The sequence below is a fragment of the Dictyostelium discoideum genome (genome assembly GCF_000004695.1).
Source record: "Dictyostelium discoideum AX4 chromosome 5 chromosome, whole genome shotgun sequence".
Lineage (NCBI taxonomy): Eukaryota > Evosea > Eumycetozoa > Dictyosteliales > Dictyosteliaceae > Dictyostelium > Dictyostelium discoideum.
Window position 1 is genome coordinate 301,612 of NC_007091.3, and position 20,000 is coordinate 321,611.

Genomic DNA, 20,000 nt, shown 5'->3' on the forward strand with positions numbered 1-20,000 from the left:
AGTTGAACAATCAGAATCTAATTTACAATCTTCACCTAATGTTGCAAACCCATAGTCTAAACATCTGTAAACATTTTCTTTATCCAAAAGACATAAAGTACCTAAAAAAATTGGTTATATTAATTTAATTACCCTTTTTGAATCCATTTTAGGTAATTATTATTTGAAAAAACAATAACTTACCAGCAATACATAATTTTTCACCAACTTTACATTCATCACCCTGTCTCAAGTATTTATTGCATTTCCCAGTTTGATTTGATGTGAGAGAAGAGTTATAAAGGCAAGTTGTATCATAGCTACATTTTCCTTTATTAGTTCCACACTTATATTTTAACAGTTATTATTATTATTATTATTTTTTATACAAAAATAAAATATTTAATATCTTTTTTTTCTATTTATTTTATTTATTCAATTATTTTATTTGTTTATTTTATTTTATTTTAAAATTATTTGATCCACTTACAATATCATTTTCTTTTAAACAATTTGGACAACTACTATCTACAACACTGTAAAATAATACTAAAAAAAATAGCAGAACCAAGTTTATTTTCATTTTTTATGTTTTCTTTTTTTTTTTAAAAAAAAAAAAAAAAATATTGATCTATTTTTAAAATTTTTTTTTTTAACCACCTTTCCTCTTTTTTCAAAGAAACAACATATCTTACTTTTTCAAATTTTTTAAACGCCCCATAAAAATAAAAACAAAAAAAAATAATTTTATTGGTAGATATTTTTAATTATTTGAAAAAGGTTTTTAAGAAATCAAAAAAAAAAAAAAAAAAAAAATAAAAAAAAAAAAAAAAAAAAAATAAAATAAAATACAAAATATTATTATTTTAATTTATTCATTTTAATTTTTTTTACTAGTAATAAAAGTAATCACAAAAACAAAAAATAAAATAAAGAATAAAGAAGTTATTGGCTGGGTGAGTTTAAATGAAGAATTACAATATAAATTTCTATAAAATACATCCTTTCCACAATCATCACTTTCTTGAATACCTTAACTATAAACTAACGTACTACACACTGTTCTTCTGCAATTTCTAACAACACAGGAATTTACACCTAAATTGTAACCATCCAATGAGCACTTATTATCAAATGTACACTTATCCAAATCGTCAGAATAATAATATTTTCCCATTTTTGGTGGGGATAGTTCATAGAACATTTTCCATTTGAAAAATTACAAGTTTGAAGGGATGGGCATTGATCAAAAGTAGAATTAGGATTACATGATTTTGTTCTTGGTCTACATATTCAATACAAATATCATCTGAGCACTAAAATAATAATAAAAAAAAAAAAAAAAAAAAAAAAAAAAAAAAAAAAAATATAAAGGTTAATAATATTTTAATTAAAAAAAGTGTCTTATTTTTGGTGACTCGAAAAATTAAAAAAAACAAAAAAAAGAAAAAATTTAGATATTTATTTTCTTAAAATAAATTATTCTTCAGAATGCGAGTGGTGTGCAGGCAACGTGGTTTTTTTTCCAATTATTTGATTAGTTTTTATTTTTTACCTTTTTTTTTTATTTATAACACTCGTTCTGATTTTATTATTATTAAAAAAAAAAAAATATAAAAGTTAATAATATTTTAATTTTTTTAATTTTATTATTATTACTTACATATAATCCTTTATTGTAATCACAATTATTAATAGAGCAATCAGCACCTAATCCAACTAGTTTTGGTTTAAAGCAAAAACCATTTTTACATGACATTTGACCAAAACACTGGCCTAAGGAAGTGCACGATTCATCCTTAAATTTTATTTTTTTACAAGAATCATCTACACGATATTCATCATAATTGCAATTGGAATTCCGTCCATCATAATTTTCAGAAGGTTTCAATCTACATACCTTTTTAATACAATCAGGTTGATTAGTTGCACAATCTGTATCTAATTCGCAATATTACCCTAAAGTTGCGAATTTATAGTATAAACATCTGTAAACATCATTTCTATACAAAAGACATGAAGTGCCTGACAAAAATTGATATTTTATTAATATAATTATATGTATATATTTAATAATATTACTATTCTATATTTCTTTAATTTAACTTAAAAATGTTTATATTTAAAACTTACCTTCTACACATAAATCATCTAAATTACCAAATCCACATTCATAACATGTTTCAAGTATTTTCTACATTTCCTAATTTGATTTGATGGTAAAGAAGAGTTTATTAATTTTTTATTTTTTATTTTTTTAATAAATCTTGTTTTATTTTTATGATTTACATACAATATCATTTTCTTTCAAATTGGACAACTACTATTTACAACACTGTAAAAAAATAATATAAAAATAAATACCGGAATTAAGTTTCATTTCATTTTAGGTTTTGAATAATAAAAAAAAAAAAAAAAAAATTCTTTTTTTTATACAAAACTTTCTTACTCTTTAAAATTTTTAAGCCATCGCTAAATTAATAAAAAATATAAAAATAGATAGCAATAATAGTTTTTCTTACTTAAACTTTATTTTTTAGGAATATTATATCTTTTTTTTTTTTTAAAAATACAATCATTCACCTTTAAAAAAAAATAACTTATTCCCTAGAAAGCAAGAATAATATTATTCAATTTTTATATCAAAATTTTAAAAAACACAAACATTTACTTTCAAAAAAAGGGTTTGAATTTATTTTTTGATAAAGTAGTTAAAAAAAAAAAAAATTTAAACATTTTTCAATTAACTATTAATTACAACACAAAAAAAATAATTGCAAGCTAAAATTAGATTTTTTTTTTTTTAAATCTTATTTTTTATATTTTATTTTTTTCTGATTTTTAAAGGCCCCTTAAAAATTGAAAAAAAAAAAAATTGGTAGGTTTTTATAATTATTTTAAAGGGGTTTTAAGAATTAATTAAAAAAAAAAAAAAAAAAAAAAAAAAAAAAAAAAAAAGTAAAAAAAAAGTTTTAGTCAATTTATTACTAGGAAAAATATTTATTTGTTTATTTTATATATTGTTTGTTATTTTATTACTGGAAATAAAATTAAATTTAAAAAGTAATAACAAAAACAAAAAATAATACTACAAATAAAGAGGTTATTGATTGAGTGAGTTTAAATGAAGAATTACAGTATGAATCTCTAAAAAATGCATTCTTTCCACAATCATCACTTTCTTTAATATTATAACCACCTACTAAACCACTACATATTTGTTTTTTACAATGTTTTGAAATACAGGATTTTGAGTTATATCTATAACCATCACCCATTGAGCACTTATTATCAAATGCACACTTATCCAAATCGTCTGAATAATAATATTTATCCATTTCTGGTGGAGTTGGATAAATTGTATAACATTCTTCATCTGAACAACTACATATTAGATCGGATGGACATTGGTTAGATGTAGCATTAGGATTACATGATTTTGTGCTTGGTTCAACGTATTCAATACAAATATCATATGAGCACTAAAATAATGATAATAAAAGAATTAAATTAAAAAAAAAACAAGTTAATAATATTTTAAATTGTTTAATTTTAATTTTATTATTACTACTTACATATAATTCTTTATTGTAATCACAATTATTAATAGAGCAATCAGCACCTAATCCAACTAGTTTTGATTTAAAACAAACATTATTTTTACATGACATTTTACCAAAGCATTGGCTTGAGGAAGTGCACGATTCACCCTCAAATTTTATTTTTTTACAAGAATCATCTATACAATATTCATCATAATTACAATTTGAATCCGATCCATCACAATTTTTAGAAAGTTTCAATCTACATTCCTTATTAGCACAAGAAAGTTGATCAGTTGCACAATCCGTATCTAATTCACAATACTCACCTAAAGTCGCGAAACTATGGTACAAACATCTTTTAACATTATTTTTATCCAAAAGACATGAAGTGCCTGACAAAAATTGATATTAAATTAATATATAATAATATATTGCTATTATATTACAATATATTATTTTAATATAATTTTTAAAAATTATAAAACGATAACTTACCACCAACACATAAATCTTTAAAATTACTAATTCCACATTCATCACCCTCTCCCAAGAATTTGGTACATTTTCTAATTTGACTTGATGGTAGAGAAGAGTTTTTAAAGCAAGTTGTACCATAGCTACAAGTTCCTATAGTCCCACACTTTTTTTTTTAATCAATTAAAATTATTATTAATTATTTTTTTTTTTTTTTAATTAATTTTATTTTAATATTTTTAAAGATTTACATACAATATCATTTTCTTCCAAACAAATTGGACAACTACTATTTACAACACTGTAAAAAAATAATATAAAAATAAATAATGGAAGTAAGTTTTTTTTCATTTTTAGTTTTTGAATAATAAAAAAAAAAAAAAAAAAAATTCTTTTATTTATACAAAAATTCAAAGGCATTACTCTTAAAAATTTTTAATCAATCCTCTAATTTTTCAAATTTAAACTTTGCTTTCTTGGAAAATTTATAATAATATCTTTTTTTCTCTTAAAAAAAAAAAAAATAACAAAAAAAGTGCTTGTCCTTTGTTCCAGGGAAAAATATCTTTTTTAAAAAAAATAAAAAATAAATTTTTTTTTTTTTAGGGTTTGTTTATTTGAAAAAAGTTTTAAAAAAAAAAAAAAAATAAACTTTTTTTTCACACCAATCATTTTTTAACTAATAATTGTAATTACCCATTTTTTTATAAAAAAAAAAAAAAAAAAAAAAAAAATTTCAACCCAAAAAAGAGTTGTTTTATTTACAAAGAGTAGTTTTATCAGTTCTGCTACAATAAATTTTAATCACATTTTTTCTTGGTAAATTTTAAAAAAAAACAAAAAATAAAAAATAAAAAAAAAAAAACAATCAATTTTTAATTTAATTATTTATATTTTATTTACTTATTTTTTTTATTGAAATTATATTTTATGTTTAAAATATATATCAACCATTAATGGGTAACAGAAAGAATTTCAATTTTTTTTAAAAAAAAATTACATTATGATCATTTATAAAAAACCATTTTAATATAATTATGATCATAAAAAACCATTTTAATATAATTAATTAAAATAAAAAATAAAAAATGATTATTTAAATTTATTTTATTTTAATATTTTTATTACCAGAAATAAAATTAAAAAGTAATTACAAAACCAAAAAATAAAATAATGAATAAAGAAGTTATTGATTGAGCGAGTTTAATTGAAGAATTACAGTATCTATCTCTAAAAAATGCATTCTTTCCACAATCGTCACTTTCTTTAGCACCAAAGGTATCTGAAAAACCACATATTATTTCTTTACAATTTTTTGAAACACAGGATTTTGTATTATAAAAAAGTGATTCATCCAATGAGCATTTATTATCAAATGCACACTTATACAAATCGTCTGAAGCTTTAAATCTTTCCATTGGGGTTGGTAAATATCTATAACATTTTTCATCTGAACAACTACATTTTTGAAGTTCTGAGCATTGACTATAAGTAGCATTAGGATTACATGATTTCTTTATTGGTTCAAAATATTCAATGCATATATCATCTGAGCACTTAATAATAATAATAATAATAATATTAAAAAAAAAAAAAAAAAAGTTAATAATATTTTAATTTATTTAATTTTATTTATTAACTACTTACATATAAATCTCTATTGTAATTACACACATCATATTTGCAATTAGCACCTAATCCAAGGAGTTGATTAGAGCAAACATTATTTTTACAAGACATTGGACCTAAACACTGGCTATTATAAATGCACGATTCACCCTCCAATTTTATTTTTGCACAAGAATTTCCTAAACAATATTCATCATAATTACAATTGGAATTCAAACCATTACAATTTGCAGAAGGTTTCAATCTACATTCATTGTTATTACAAACAAGTTCATCAGTTGCACAATCAGTATTTAATTCACAATATTCAGTTAAAGTTGCGAATTTATTTGAAAAACATCTGTAAATTTTATTTTTATCCATAAGACATAAAGTACCTGACAAAAATTGATATTTTTTATTAATATATATGTATTAAAATTCTATATATTTTTTTAATATAATTTTTAAAAATTATAAAACTATAACTTACCCTCAATACATAAATCTCTTAAATTACCAGCTCCACATTCATCACCCTCTCTCAAGTATTTGGTACATTTTAAATTTTGATTCGATGGTTCATAAGTATTATTAAAGCAAGTTGTATCATAGCTACACATTTCATGATTGTTAATTCCACACTTTATTTTTTATAATCAATTAATATAATTTCAATATTAAATTTTTTTTTTTTTTTTTTTTTTTTTTTAAATATTATTATTTTATTATTTTAAATTATTTACATACAATATCATTTTCTTTCAAACAAATTTGACAACTATTTACAACACTAAATAAAAATATAAAAATAAATAATGGAATTAAGTTTCTTTTCATTTTTAGTTTTTGGATAATAAAAAAAAAAATTTATAAAAAAAATTATTTACTTTTTTTCCTCTCCCAGTTTTTCTTTTGGGAAAAAAAAAAAAAAAAAAATAGAAAAAAAAAAATTACTTATTCTTCTTTATTTTCTAGGGAAAAATATCTTTATAAAAAATAAAATTAAAAAATTAAAAAAAAAGAAAAAAAAAAAAGAAAAAAAAAAAGAAAAAAAAAAATTACTTATTCTTTATTTTATAGGAAAAATATATTTTTAAAAAATAAAATAAAAAAATAAAAAAATTAAAAATAAAAAAAAAAAAAAAAAAATTTTAGGAGTAAGAATTCTTTGATTACTGAAAAAAAAAAATCTACAGGTTGGTCATTTCTTTTAGAATAATTTTAAAATCATATTTTCTTGATAAATAAATAAAAAAATAAAAAAAAAAAAAAAAACTAAAATAAAATAAAATAATTTTAAAAACACACAACCAATACATATGAAATTTATATTAAAAATGGTACACACATCTAACAATTGTAACTAAGTGATATTTATTTTAAAAAATTAATAATAAAAAATAATTGAATTCAAAAGATATTGTTTTAATAGTTTTTAAAAAATAATTTGAAAAACAATAAATAAAACAATAAGTAAATAGGTTAATGACTGAGAGATTTTAGATGAAGAGTTACTACTGCAAAATAATAAATCTGCTCTAAGTTCTTCCTTTCCACAATCATCTTCTTCTTTAACCTTGTAATCACCAACATAACGTTGACAAATTTCTTTTCTACAATGTTTTGAAAGACAGGACTCTGATGAATATAAATTAACATTAAGTGAGCACTTGTTATCATATGCGCACTTTTCCAATTGGGATGATGCAATCATTTTGAGACTTTCTGGTGGATATATACCAGACTGATAACATTCATGATCTGAACAACTACAAGTTTGATATGCTGAGCATTCGCTAACTGTAGCATTTGGACTACATGATTTTGGACTTGGTTGTACAAATTCTTGACAAATATTATCTGAACACTATAATAATAATAATAATAAAATTTTATTAATTTTTTTTTTTTTTTTTTTTTTTTTTTTTTTTTTTTTTTTTTTTTTTTTTTTTTTTTTTTTTCAGTTTAAAAAACTTACATATAATCCTTTATTGTAATCACAAAAACCATTATAATAACAATAATCATTATTGTTGTCACAATTATAAGTACCCAAACAACTACCACCTAATTCAATGAGTTGTGGATTGCCACAAACTCCGCTATTACATGTCAATCCACCTAAACAATCTCGTGAATAATTGCATGGTGAACCTTGTGTATTAATTTTTTGACATACACAATTTGAACTTGCTGTACAATAACAATATTCATCATAATTGCAACTTTCATCAATATCATGACAGTGTGTATATTTAGTAGGGTCATGTGAACATACATTATTAATACAATCAAGTTGATCAACACAATCAGATTGTAATTGACACTGTTCACCAAGAGATCTAAAACCGTAATCCAAACATCTATAAACATTACTTTTATCCAAAATACAACTAGTACCTGTTAAGAGGAAATTTGATTTATATTTAAATTAATATTTTTTTTTTTTTTTTTTTTTTTTTTTTTTATTTGTGACATACCAAGAATACATAAATAAACACCTGGATCACATTTATCACCACTTTTCAAGTATTTGGTACATCTTGGGGAAGAAGAGTTATTGCTCAAGCATTTTGTATCATCACTACATGTTCCTCCTGAGTCACACTATTTCATTTTTATTTTTATTTTTATTTTTTATATTAATAATATTAATCATTTTTTTTTTTTTTTTTTTTTTTTTTTTTTTTTTTTTTTTTTTTTTCAATTTATTTACATACAATGTCATTTTCTTTCAAACAATTTGGACAACTACTATTTACAACATTGTAAAATAAAATTAATAGAATAATAAATAAAATTGAGTTAATTTTCATTTAAGTTTTTTTTTTTTTTTTTATAACTTTATGATAATAAAAATAAAATAATATTGGAGATAATAAAGAATATCGATAAAAAAAAAAATTAAAAAAAAAAAAAAAAGAAAAAAAAAAAGAAAAAAAAAAAAAATTAAAAACCAAAAAAACCAATTTTTATACCCCCTTAACACATCAATTAATAATTATATTTTTCAATATTATTTGAAAAGCCACGTGTTTTAATATCGTCTTCATTTCCTAAAAAAACAATATCTTTTTTTTTTTTTTTTTTAATTCAACCAAACAATTTTCAATTTACAATTTCTTTCAAACAAAAAAAAAAAAAAAAAAAAGCTATTACCAAAAGAAATTAATGAAAATCAAAACTAAAATTAAATTAGATTTTTTTTTTTTAAATTTTTTTTTGTTAATTTTAATTTTGATTTTCATGTATTTTTTTTAAAAAATATCTTATTTTTTTTTTTTCGCACTAAATATCAAATTATTAATAAAAAAAAAAAAAAAACAAATTTGGCCCGAACTATGAAGTAAATTGTTATTTAATTTTTAAATAATCAAATAATTGTTTAAAATAAGTTTAAATTGTTTTTGTTATATAAATTATTTTTAATTAAAAAAAAAAAAAAAAAAAAAAAAAAAAAAAAAAAAAAAAAAAAAAAAAAATTAATGTATTTTAACACCAGTTATACATAGTGTATTTTAGTTGTCCCATGCCAAAATTTAGTGTGAAAACTCACTGCCTTTTAGATAGAAAAATTTTCAAAAAAAAATACAAAAATAAGAGATAAAATAATGAATATACACACCAGGTATCAAATCATTTGAATAATATTTAGCATTTTCTATTGGATTTGATCGTGCATTATAACATTTGCTATCAGAACAGCCACAAGTTAGATAGCCGGGACATGTATTATTTGTATCATTTGGATTGCATGAACTTAAGCTTGGTTCGACATATTCTATGCAAATATCATTTGAGCACTAAATAATAATAATAATTATATTAATATTAATAATAATAATAATAATAATAAATGTTAATTATTATTGTACCATTTTATTTGAATTAAACTCCATTTCAAAACATACATTAATCCTTTATTATAATCACAAACACCGTTTCCTGAACAATCTCCACCTACTTCAAAGAGTGACCTTTGAACACAACTATTTCTTTTCCCACATATCAAACTACCTAAGCAATTATTTGTTTTAGTACAATTTTCACCCTACAACTTGATTAATTTGCAAGAACTACTGTAACCTACATTAGGGGTATATCCAGTTGTTTCACAATACTCGTTATAATTGCAATTGGCGTCATTACTGGCACAATCTTTTGAATACAATTTACATTTTAAACAAACAAATTCATCAGTAGCACAATTTAAATTTAATTCACAGTTTTCACCAAGAGTTGAAAACTCAAAATCCAAACATTGGTAAACTTTTTTTTTTATCCAAAAGACATTTCATTTTATTTTTTTTTTTTTTTCTTTATTTATTAAATCCAAAATAAAAATTTTTTGAAAAAAAAAACTAACAACCAATCCACGGTCAATCTAAATTTTAAAATTTTTTTTTTTATTTTTTTAATCTTTTCCTAGATTCCCAAAAAAAAATACGTTTCCAAAGCATAATTCCCCTAAAAAATTTTTAAAAAAAATATTTTAGAAACACAAAAGATATTTAAATTTTTTCCCTAGGTTTCTAAAAAAAAAAGAAAAAAATAAAAACATAATTCTTTTTTTTTTTTATTTTTTTTTTTTGATCTTATCATCTTTTGGTGATCAAACCAATAATTTCTTAAATCTTTTTTTTTTTTTTTTTAATGCTTTTTTTTAATTATTTTATACTCTTAACAATTAATAAAAAGAAAAAAAAATAAAAAAAATTTCTAACTTTTGATTTTAATCATTTTCTTGTAAATGACAGAATAATTCTCTTTATTTAAAATAATCCAGTAGAATATCAATTTTTTTTTTTAAAAAAAAAAAAAAAACATTTTTAAAATATTATTAGTCCTTTTCGTTTTATATTTTTTTAAAATATTATTAGTACTTTTCATTTAATATTTTTTTATATTGAACTGGTATAAAAAAAGTTTTTGGGTTGAAAAAAAAAAATTGGTGAGGAAAAAAAAAAAAAAAAATTAAAAATAAATTAAATTAGGTAAAATTAAAATCAAATTAATAAACCTGTTCATTATTTAGTTTTCATTGAAAAAATTTTAATACAAATAAAAAAAAACAAATAATGAATGAGTATAAAAAAAAAAATTTATGAGGAAAAAAAAAATTAGTGGGAAAATAAAGATTTTAAAAAGCAAAAAAAGAAAAAAAAAAAAAAGGTGGAAAATTCCACAATAAAATTTTAACTCAATATAATAAAAATGCCTCAATTAATAATAATGTTTTAAAATTTCAGATGTATCATTCATCCATATGATGTTTCTGAAACCAATAAATTCCCTTCACATGGACTTCTGATGATCCTCTTGATATAGCCATCAACCTTCAAGATTGTTATGAATATAGTATACAAGTTTGAATGATAATTTTTTGATCACTTTAAACCTACCAAAAAACACAACACCATAAACAAATATATTTTTAAAATAATTAAACCAAATTAATATATGTATTATTATTTTTTTTTTTTCCACACATATTTTTTTTTAATAGGAATTTTTTTTTTTATTCCAGTTCATTTCCTATTTTTTTTTTTTACAAAATGGTTATAAAAACTTTATATTAAAATTTAATATTATTATTATTAGAGTTTTCCAATTATTTTTTCCAGTATACTATTATTTATATTTTTAATATTAAGATGATAGAAATGAATTTATATTTTTTATTTATTTATTTATACAACTTTTTATTAAATTTTATAAAAAATTAATTTTTATTTTTTTTAATTCAATTATTAAAATAAATCTTTTAATCTTGATAATAATAATGATCTACTATAGAGTGTATCACTTGATAATAAAATTTGTTTAATTAAAATATTCATATGACTCATATAAAGGGCATCAGTTAAAATGAATTGGGAATAAAGGTTAACTTCATTAATAAAATTTGGCATTAAATTTGCAATTTCATTGAGAGGAGTTTTCAAATTATTTAAATGTGAAGAAACTGATAATACTGATTTAATGACCAATTCATAATTACTGATTACAACTTGATAGGTGGCAACATTTGGTGAATTTGGTGATAAGGAATTTTTTGTATTATTCATTAAAGTTGCTAATGTTATAGCTGATTGTTTAACTGAATCAATATTTGTAATTAAATTATTAATTGATGATGAAATTGTATTAAATCTACTTGTATCCATATTTGTAAATTTTGTAAGAGTATTTAAATAACCAACTGTATTATTTAAACTAACAATTCCCAAATTATTTGCATTATTATATAAGGAAATTAAATTTTGATAATGTGATGATGCTCCAAATAAATCATTATTTGATAATGCAATTATATTATTTAAAAAATATTTACTAAATGTAATATTAAACACATCCGATGGGTTTTCAACTTGAATTGAACTTGCCAAAATTAAAATACTTGTTTGATCATCATTAAGAAGTAACGAAGCACGTGAAAAATCAGCCGGTGTCATAATACTGGAGCCTGTAATTGGGACATAATTTGAAATTAGTGAATTGGAAAAACTGAAAAGAGAAACTAAATAAATTAAAAAGAAAATTGAATAAAATTTAAACATTGTGTGTTTTTAATAATAAAAATAATTAAAGTATATTGAAATATAATTTTGATGAATAAAATAAATAAAGTAAATAATTATTTATAAAAAAATATTGTAATTTTGATTTAATAAAAAAAAAAAAAAAACTCTGTTTAAATAAGAAAAAAAAAAAATGTAAACTTTACAAGAATTATTTTTTTTTTTTTTTTTTTTATAAACTAAGAATCATACTCAAAACTTGAGATTTGGTTATTTTTTTTTTTTTTTTTTTTTTTTTTTTTGTAAAGCTCAAAAACACACTTCATTTTAACTTATTTTTAAAGTCATGACAAAAATATCACAAAGTTTTACAAAAAAAAAAAAAATTAATGGTATTATTTTATTTATTTTTATTTTTTTTAATTATTTATTTCTGGTTCTTTTGCCACATATGCGAATTTTTCTTTTTATTTAAGGAATTATTATTGTGGTGGGTTGAATGATTCTTTATTTTTTTGGAAAAAAAGGAAAAAGCCTTGTGAATAAAGAAAAAAAAACTTGAAAAAAAGGAAATACTGAGAATTTCTCTATTTTTTTTTTTTTTCATGAATTTTTACATGTAAAAAAAAAAAAGTGAACAAGAAATGATTGAAAACTGTTTTTTTTTTTTTTTTTTTTTTCAGTTCGACCACCACCATATGGTGGTATTATTCTTGAAATCAAAAAGGAACACTAAAATCTTAGGAACCTAAATTATTTGAAATTAATATAAAAAAGAGAAATCTTTTTCTTATGATTTATCTAGTTCTGCACTATCTTCATATTGATGTTCATATGCTATTGTTGATAAATTAATATCAGGAGAAACTGCTTTTTCATCTTCTTCTGCAACTGCATTTAAATTATCATCAAAACTACTCTTATCATTAAATGAAAATGTATCTACTAAATATTTCTTTGTCATATATCTTTTATAAACCAATGAAATTATAACTAGTGATAAAATTGATGCTGTTCCTAAAATAGTTAAAATAATAACAATATTCCTTGTTCTATAATTTTTTTGTGGTTTTCTTGTATGAATTGGAATTTCTGATGTTCCTGTTGTTGTTGTTGTTGTTGTTGTTGTTGTTGTTGTTGTTGTAGTTGTTGTTGTTGTTGTTGTTGTTGTTGTTGATATTCCTGTAGTTGTTGATACTCCTGTTGTTGTTGGTATATTAGTTGGTGCTTCTGTTGGTGAACTGCATGGATAATAATCAGTATTAATTTTAGTATCATCTTGATAGAAATTGCATTCTTTGCAACCACAAATAGTATTATTTGATATTGTCATAAGTTTAAGGTATACGGTAGAGTTATTACCAATGATTGGAGATTGACTAAAAGATAGATTTAAATTGGTTAAAGTTAAAAAACTATTGATAGAGTTGAATAAACGATTTGAAGAGATTAAAGGAAAAAACAGTTTAAACTCAAATTCCAGTGTACTATTTTCTATATAGACTAAATCATTTTCAATTGTATTTGATGGTGAATACTTTAAATAATCCTTTAAAAATAAATTTGATTCTTTTAGTACTGTAAATGCTGATTCAAATTTATATTGACCATATGTTGAATTTTGGTTAATTGCAATACTACTACTACTACTTCTACTACCACTACTACTACTACTACTACTACTACTAGTAGTAATATTTGAGAATTTAATATTTTCTAATCTTGTTAAAACTGATGATGAAAAAGGAGAGAAACATTTATAAAAATATATAAATGTGGATAATTGATTATTAAAGAAATTAAAATCTAGTAATCTAACAGTTGAGTTGATTGATAATATGAATGGACTTGAAAAATAACTATTTGATATTGACTCCAACCCTGAATTTGACACATCACCAGACCTTATGAATATAAAAGGCGTTGACAAGAACTCACTATTCTCCACATCTAAAATATAAACAATACTGCCACCCACTATATAAATTGGTGAAATAAAATCACCATTGGATACCAATGCATTTGTTGATGGTGATGGTGATGGTGGTGACCTTAAGTTATAACCAGTTGTTGAAATAAAGTAAACCAATATTGAGTCTTTTTTATAAACAATTTCATCAGCATCACTGTCATTTATCGGATAAATATTAATTATACTACTTGAAGAAATTATATTTACAAATCTAAAAAATATTGCAACATATTTTGAACTATCTTGTGGAGTTGGGTTTGTTTCTTGATTGATGTTAATTTTCACAATTGTTTGATCCCAATTTGTAAAATTAATACCTGCAAAAAGGAACCGTCTCTGTGTTGCACACGGGTAGGTTGAATTTGGTTGAACTGCTTCTTGAATGCTAAGAAATGGCTGTGTTGTCGAGCTGCCACCTCCATCAATGTTTACATTGGTCGTGTCACTACTTGATTTAATCCATAAAATACCACAATAATTATATAAATTTCCTAATGTAACCGCTGTTGTAATTGATGATTGGTTGATATCGCCACTAATGATAATGCTATTTGGATTATTTTGATTTTCAATTTTTGATAATAAAATCGCTCTATTCCCAGCATCCTCTAATGATGTACATACTGGTTCATCTGCTAAACCACACTCTTCAAATGAATTATAATTTCTTTCAACATTATAATTAACTGCAATATCAAAAGAAATCACAAAAGTATTATAATATAAAATAATTAATATATAAAAATAAATTTTTTTAATCATATATGATAATTTTATAATTCTTTTTTTTTTTTTTTCAGTATTGGTTTGAATTAAAAAAAAAAAAAGTTTTATCAAAAAAAAAAAACTTTTTTTTTTGATTTTTTTTTTTTCAAATAAAATCTCTTTGGTAATTACCAAAAAATTTTAAAAAAAAAAAATAAAAAATTAATGGTGGGTTTTTTTTTTTTTTTTTTAATTCAAACCAATTGTTTGATCCCAATTTGTAAAATTAATACCTGCAAAAAGGTTGAACACAATCTTTTACTTAAAATGAACATTGTATATACAAGTATTTACTTTAAAAATTTATATTTATGGTTTTGATTATTTTAATAATAAAATAAAATAAAATAAAATAAAATAAAATAAAAAATTATTTAAGTAACAAAATAAATCAATGACATTTGAAGAGGTTTTTTTTTTATTTTTTTTTTTTATTTACCCATGGTCATATTAAAGTAATTAAAATTCTCTTTTTTGTTTATTATTATTTTTTTTTTTTTTTTTTCAAAAAAATTTTGTTTTTAAGATTTTTTTTTTTTTTTTATAGTTATAAAAATAAACTGATAAATAATGAAGTGTTGTGGATGAGAAAAAAAAAACTAAAAAAAAAAAAAAAAAAAATACAAGTTATTTTTTTTTTTTTTTCACAAAATTATTTTTTATAACGAATATTTGACAAAACATATTAGGTTCTTGAACTTTTTTTTTTTTTTTGGGTGGCAGGAGATTTTTGCAGAAAAAAAATTGGTAAAAATAGACAACAACCTCATACTGATGTCCAAGATATTTTTTTTTTTTTTCTTTTACAAAAAATTAATTTTTATTTTTAATTTTTTTTTTTGATAACTTATAATTAAATAAAGATTTTCAATTTTTTACATTATTCAAAATTATCTTGTTGCACTTATAAAAGTGGGGAAAAAAAATAAAAAAAAATTGAAATTTTAACCCTTATGAAAAATAAAAAAATCTAATACAAAAAATGTTGTAAAAAAAAAAAAATAATAAAAAGAAAACAACAAAAATATTATGAACTGATTAAAGTTAAAATAAAAGTTAAAAAAGTAACAAACATTGCTCATTTGAGATCGAATTCAACAATTGTTTAATCTTTCTTCCCAAATCTATTTAAACTTTTGCTCTGAGCCATTCTAATTGTGATTTAGACCAAATTATTTTTCTTAAAACTCAGTTATCTGGTTTGGATGTCCCATGCCAAAATTACTATGGTAATTCACCAGCCATATTAATTTCAGCATATAACACCTGTTTTTAGGCTGAAATTAATATGTTAAAATTGTCCTGCTGAAATTAATATGTCTAAATGAAATTAATATATAAATACAAAAAAAAATAAATGAATAAAAATCACCAAAAAAAAAAAAATCTTTTTGTTCATTCCCACAATTACAAAAAATGAAAACTAATTATTTTTTAATTTATTTAATTTTATTTAGTTATTTATAAATATTAATTATTACAATATATAATATAAAAACAATACAAACTTTGTTTTGTTGATTTGTTTTTTTTTTTTTTTTTTTTTTTTTTAAGATAATGCAGAAGTTTGTTGTTGAACTGGAGAAGAAGTTGAAGAAAAAGTTACAGGTTTACTACCACTTGAATTTAATACACTACCACTATTTGGAGGACTACCAACAGAAGTGACATTATTTGAGGCGGTTGAAGTTGTGGTGGTGGTGGTTGAAGGTGGTGGACCAGAGATTGTTTGTTTTCTATTTTGAATTGGTTTTGTAGAAACTTTACCACGACCTCTAATGGTTTCAGCTTTTCTTTTTAAGAGTTGTTCAAAGTTTGGATTACTATGAATGTTTGATTTAATTGATTGAACCCAACTATCCATTTCGGCCATATTTGCAGCGGCGATAAAATAAGCGGCATGATTTGCTTGAACCAAAGTACCATCGGAATTCAATTTACAAGCTTTCATTTGCTCCTGTGAGGAATGAAGCATAAAACAAAACTTTTTCTGTGGGTCGATGGTGACGACAACATTCTCCAATGGAATGATACCACAAGGTTCATGATCTTGAGGGGTCTTATAGTAGAGTAAACAATTGGCGGTCAATATGAACCAACGCTTCTTCCAAGTCTTAATTCTACCACCTTGCTTTGTTAACCAACCTTTCTTTTCAACATGTTGATTTGCTTGATTACCATCACGCTCCATCTTAATTTCGTTGGTAACGATTTTATCATAAAGATTCTCCATGAAATCGGGTGGTAAATCATCACCACTATTGATACCACTATTATTACGAAGGAATTCAGCTTTGGTCATTTTCTTCTTTATGTTTGGATTATGAGCATCAGTGTTTAACATAATCACAGAGAAAGCCAATACATAGACAGCATCTTGATTTACAAATACCTTATTCTCTGGATTATGTTGATAGAATTGTGATGCAAATTTCTCCATCATACGATCGATCTTTTGAGCTTCACCAGGCAATCTAAAAGTGAGTAGATATTTACGTAATGCCACATCGAAATCCAATCCAAAAAAGTTTAATTCATCTACAAATGCATGGAGTACTTGAAGGTTGAAATCATCACCTTCACCAATATACTCACCAATGGATTGTTTTGAAAGTTCACTATGAGTCAAAAGGAAATGTGCAACCTCTTTTGGATTCTTTTCACTAATTACACCATTGGCAACAATGAATTCAATACCTTTCTTTGGATGGCTATTAAATTGAGCGATTGCAGCTTTAATCAATAACAATTTTTGTTTCTCTGCGGCCAATTGTTCCATATCTTCTTTGGCCTGTTGTTCCAAAGCCAATTGAAGTTCATCGACTTCATGATTGGATGATTCACGTTTATTGACGATTTGATAGATTTCATCATGATTCTCGGTACCAAAGGTTTTTGTGAAATCAACTGATGAACGTAGACTAACTTGATCTAAATCTGCACCCGCTCTAATTAAAACACGAGCCACATCGGAATGATTCTTTTTGATGGCATAAACCAATGGAGTTTTACCTGCAAAGTTTTTAGCATCAATACGTGCCTTAAATTGAATTAACACATCCACTGTATCACGAGCACCAGCTGCACTTGCCAAATGTAATGGTGTACTTGAATGGGTGTCGACGGCATTAACATTTGCACCCTTTTTCAAGAGGATTCTACAACAATCCGAATGACCATTGTAGGCTGCATTATGTAGGGGCGTACCACCTTGACTATCTTTAACCTCCAATTCAGCACCACTTCTGATCAATGTTGCCAAACATTTACTTCTACCATTGAATGCTGCTTTATGTAATGGTGTTGCGCCTTGACTATCAACGATGCAAATGGGTGCTCCTTTATCGACCAATAGCTTGGCACAAGATGAATGGCCATTGAATGATGCTTTGTGTAGTGGTGTTGCCCCCTCTTCATCCTTGATATTGATTTGTGCTTTATAACGAATGAGTAGATCTACCATATCAAGTAAACCATTGAATGCTGCCAAATGAAGTGAAGTTGATTGACGACTATCTCTGCAATCGATCATTGTTGGATCTAAATATAAAAGATATTCACAAACTTCTTTATGTCCATTGAATGCTGCTTTATGTAATGGTGTTTCACCCATTTCATCCACCATATTAATCTTTGCTCCTAACTCTATTAAACGTTTGGTTAATTGTAGGTTACCATTGAAACATGTATGATGTAACGGTGTGACACCCTCGATATCGACACAATTGATGTTCTCACCATTTCTTACCAATTGCTCAACACAATCTACATAGCCTGCAGATGCGGCATTGTGTAATGGTGAAATACCATGAATGTCACGAGGATCCACTTTTGCGCCCTTTTTCAATAATAATGATACACAACTTGAATGACCACTAAATGAAGCTTGATGTAATGGTGTGATACAATCATTGTCCACTGCATTCACTTTGGAGTCGGCCTTAATCAACAACTCTACACATTGTGGATTACCACCAGCAGATGCATGATGTAACGGTGTTTCACCATTGGTTGTCACTGCTCTTGGATCTGCTTTACCATTTAATAAATATAGTACACATTCTGCTGATGCAAATAATGATGCTTTGTGTAGTGGCGTACCATTTTTATCATCTTTGGTATTAACGTCCACTCCACCTTTTTCTACCAATAGTTTGATACACTCTAAATGTCCTCTACTTGATGCCCATTGCAAGGGAGTATTACCTGCTGAATCTTTAATGTTGGCATTTGCTTTCTTATCTAACAAAAAGTTTACACATGCTGCTGATCCACAAAATGCTGCATGATGTAATGGTGTTCTCTTTTCAGAATCTGGTGTATCTGGTGATGTTGCTGAATTATTCAAAAGATTTGATAACTTTTCAATATCACCTGTAGATGAATAATAATGTACTGATGGTCTTGTTGGTGCTGAATTTGAATGTTTTGCTGTTGTTGCTGGTGCTGCTGTTGTTGTTGTTGTTGTTGTTGATCCTGTATTCTTTGTTGAATTTGATGTTGATCCCATTTTTTTATATTAATTAAAAAAAAAAATATATATATATTTTTTTTTCCCCTTTAGCCTCTAATTATTATTATTATTATTTTCCTTTTTTTTTTTTTTTTTTTTTTTCTTAGACTACAATATTTTTCCTTTATTCACTTTTTTTTTTTTTTTTTTTTTTTAAAAAAAAATTTCTATAATTCTATTTTGGTAATATTTGAGTAAAAAAAGAATTAGAAAGGTGTGTTAATTTTAAAAATAAAGAAAAAAAAAAAACCACCCCAAACCCAAAGCAAACCCAAACACAAACAAAAATTGAAATTTGGGGTTTATTTTTATCGTCCAAAAAAAAAAAAAAAAAAAAAAAAAAAAAAAAAAAAATACTTTTTTTATAATAAATAATTAATTATAGTTGTTTTTATTTTAATAATATTATTGACATTATATTATTATTAAAATATTTAGTTTTCTATATGAGAATAAAACCTAAATCAAAAAAAAAAATTAAAATAAAAAAAAATAAATAAAATAAAATAAAATACACAAAAAAATAAAAAAAATAATAATAAAATTATTAAAAAAAAAAAAAAAAATTAAAAAATCTTTATTATTATTATTATTATTATTATTATTATTATTATTATTAT

The 20,000-nt window shown here is 22.9% G+C and overlaps 7 protein-coding genes and 2 pseudogenes across 7 annotated transcripts in view; all 9 read right to left on the reverse strand.

Annotated features, from left to right (window-relative positions):
• DDB_G0287471 (paramecium surface antigen repeat-containing protein) overlaps positions 1-562 on the reverse strand; it is a gene marked incomplete at both ends in the record, with an annotated part of 1,381 nt that extends 819 nt beyond the window's left edge. Inside the window, 3 exons of the mRNA XM_632113.2 lie at positions 1-101; positions 184-325; positions 470-562. The exon at positions 1-101 is cut by the window's left edge and continues 291 nt beyond it. Of these exons, the coding sequence (XP_637205.2) occupies positions 1-101; positions 184-325; positions 470-562 (336 nt within the window). The remainder of the gene's footprint in view (positions 102-183; positions 326-469) is intronic.
• A 326-nt stretch (positions 563-888) lies between these two features.
• DDB_G0287473 lies at positions 889-2,363 on the reverse strand (annotated as a pseudogene; the record flags this gene model as incomplete).
• Positions 2,364-3,035: 672 nt separating this feature from the next.
• On the reverse strand, positions 3,036-4,349 carry DDB_G0295701 (paramecium surface antigen repeat-containing protein; the record flags this gene model as incomplete). Its single annotated transcript, XM_632114.1, has 4 exons — positions 3,036-3,461; positions 3,555-3,879; positions 4,010-4,164; positions 4,254-4,349. The coding sequence occupies 4 exons, from the start codon at positions 4,347-4,349 to the stop codon at positions 3,036-3,038; spliced, it is 1,002 nt and encodes a 333-aa protein (XP_637206.1).
• Positions 4,350-5,137: 788 nt separating this feature from the next.
• On the reverse strand, positions 5,138-6,446 carry cnrG (paramecium surface antigen repeat-containing protein; the record flags this gene model as incomplete). Its single annotated transcript, XM_632115.1, has 4 exons — positions 5,138-5,554; positions 5,646-5,967; positions 6,096-6,250; positions 6,357-6,446. 4 exons carry the CDS (start codon positions 6,444-6,446, stop codon positions 5,138-5,140), a joined length of 984 nt encoding a protein of 327 aa, XP_637207.1.
• Positions 6,447-7,044: 598 nt separating this feature from the next.
• DDB_G0287491 (paramecium surface antigen repeat-containing protein) lies at positions 7,045-8,425 on the reverse strand (the record flags this gene model as incomplete). The annotated part of the gene is made up of 4 exons (XM_632116.1): positions 7,045-7,476; positions 7,588-8,009; positions 8,090-8,216; positions 8,330-8,425. 4 exons carry the CDS (start codon positions 8,423-8,425, stop codon positions 7,045-7,047), a joined length of 1,077 nt encoding a protein of 358 aa, XP_637208.1.
• An 809-nt stretch (positions 8,426-9,234) lies between these two features.
• Positions 9,235-9,907, reverse strand: DDB_G0287493 (annotated as a pseudogene; the record flags this gene model as incomplete).
• Positions 9,908-11,359: 1,452 nt separating this feature from the next.
• Positions 11,360-12,169, reverse strand: DDB_G0287475 (hypothetical protein; the record flags this gene model as incomplete). The annotated part of the gene is made up of 1 exon (XM_632119.1): positions 11,360-12,169. The coding sequence occupies one exon, from the start codon at positions 12,167-12,169 to the stop codon at positions 11,360-11,362; it is 810 nt and encodes a 269-aa protein (XP_637211.1).
• Positions 12,170-12,920: 751 nt separating this feature from the next.
• Positions 12,921-14,864, reverse strand: DDB_G0287477 (hypothetical protein; the record flags this gene model as incomplete). Its single annotated transcript, XM_632121.1, has 1 exon — positions 12,921-14,864. One exon carries the CDS (start codon positions 14,862-14,864, stop codon positions 12,921-12,923), a length of 1,944 nt encoding a protein of 647 aa, XP_637213.1.
• A 1,552-nt stretch (positions 14,865-16,416) lies between these two features.
• On the reverse strand, positions 16,417-19,377 carry secG (ankyrin repeat-containing protein; the record flags this gene model as incomplete). The annotated part of the gene is made up of 1 exon (XM_632122.1): positions 16,417-19,377. One exon carries the CDS (start codon positions 19,375-19,377, stop codon positions 16,417-16,419), a length of 2,961 nt encoding a protein of 986 aa, XP_637214.1.
• Positions 19,378-20,000: the final 623 nt, after the last annotated feature.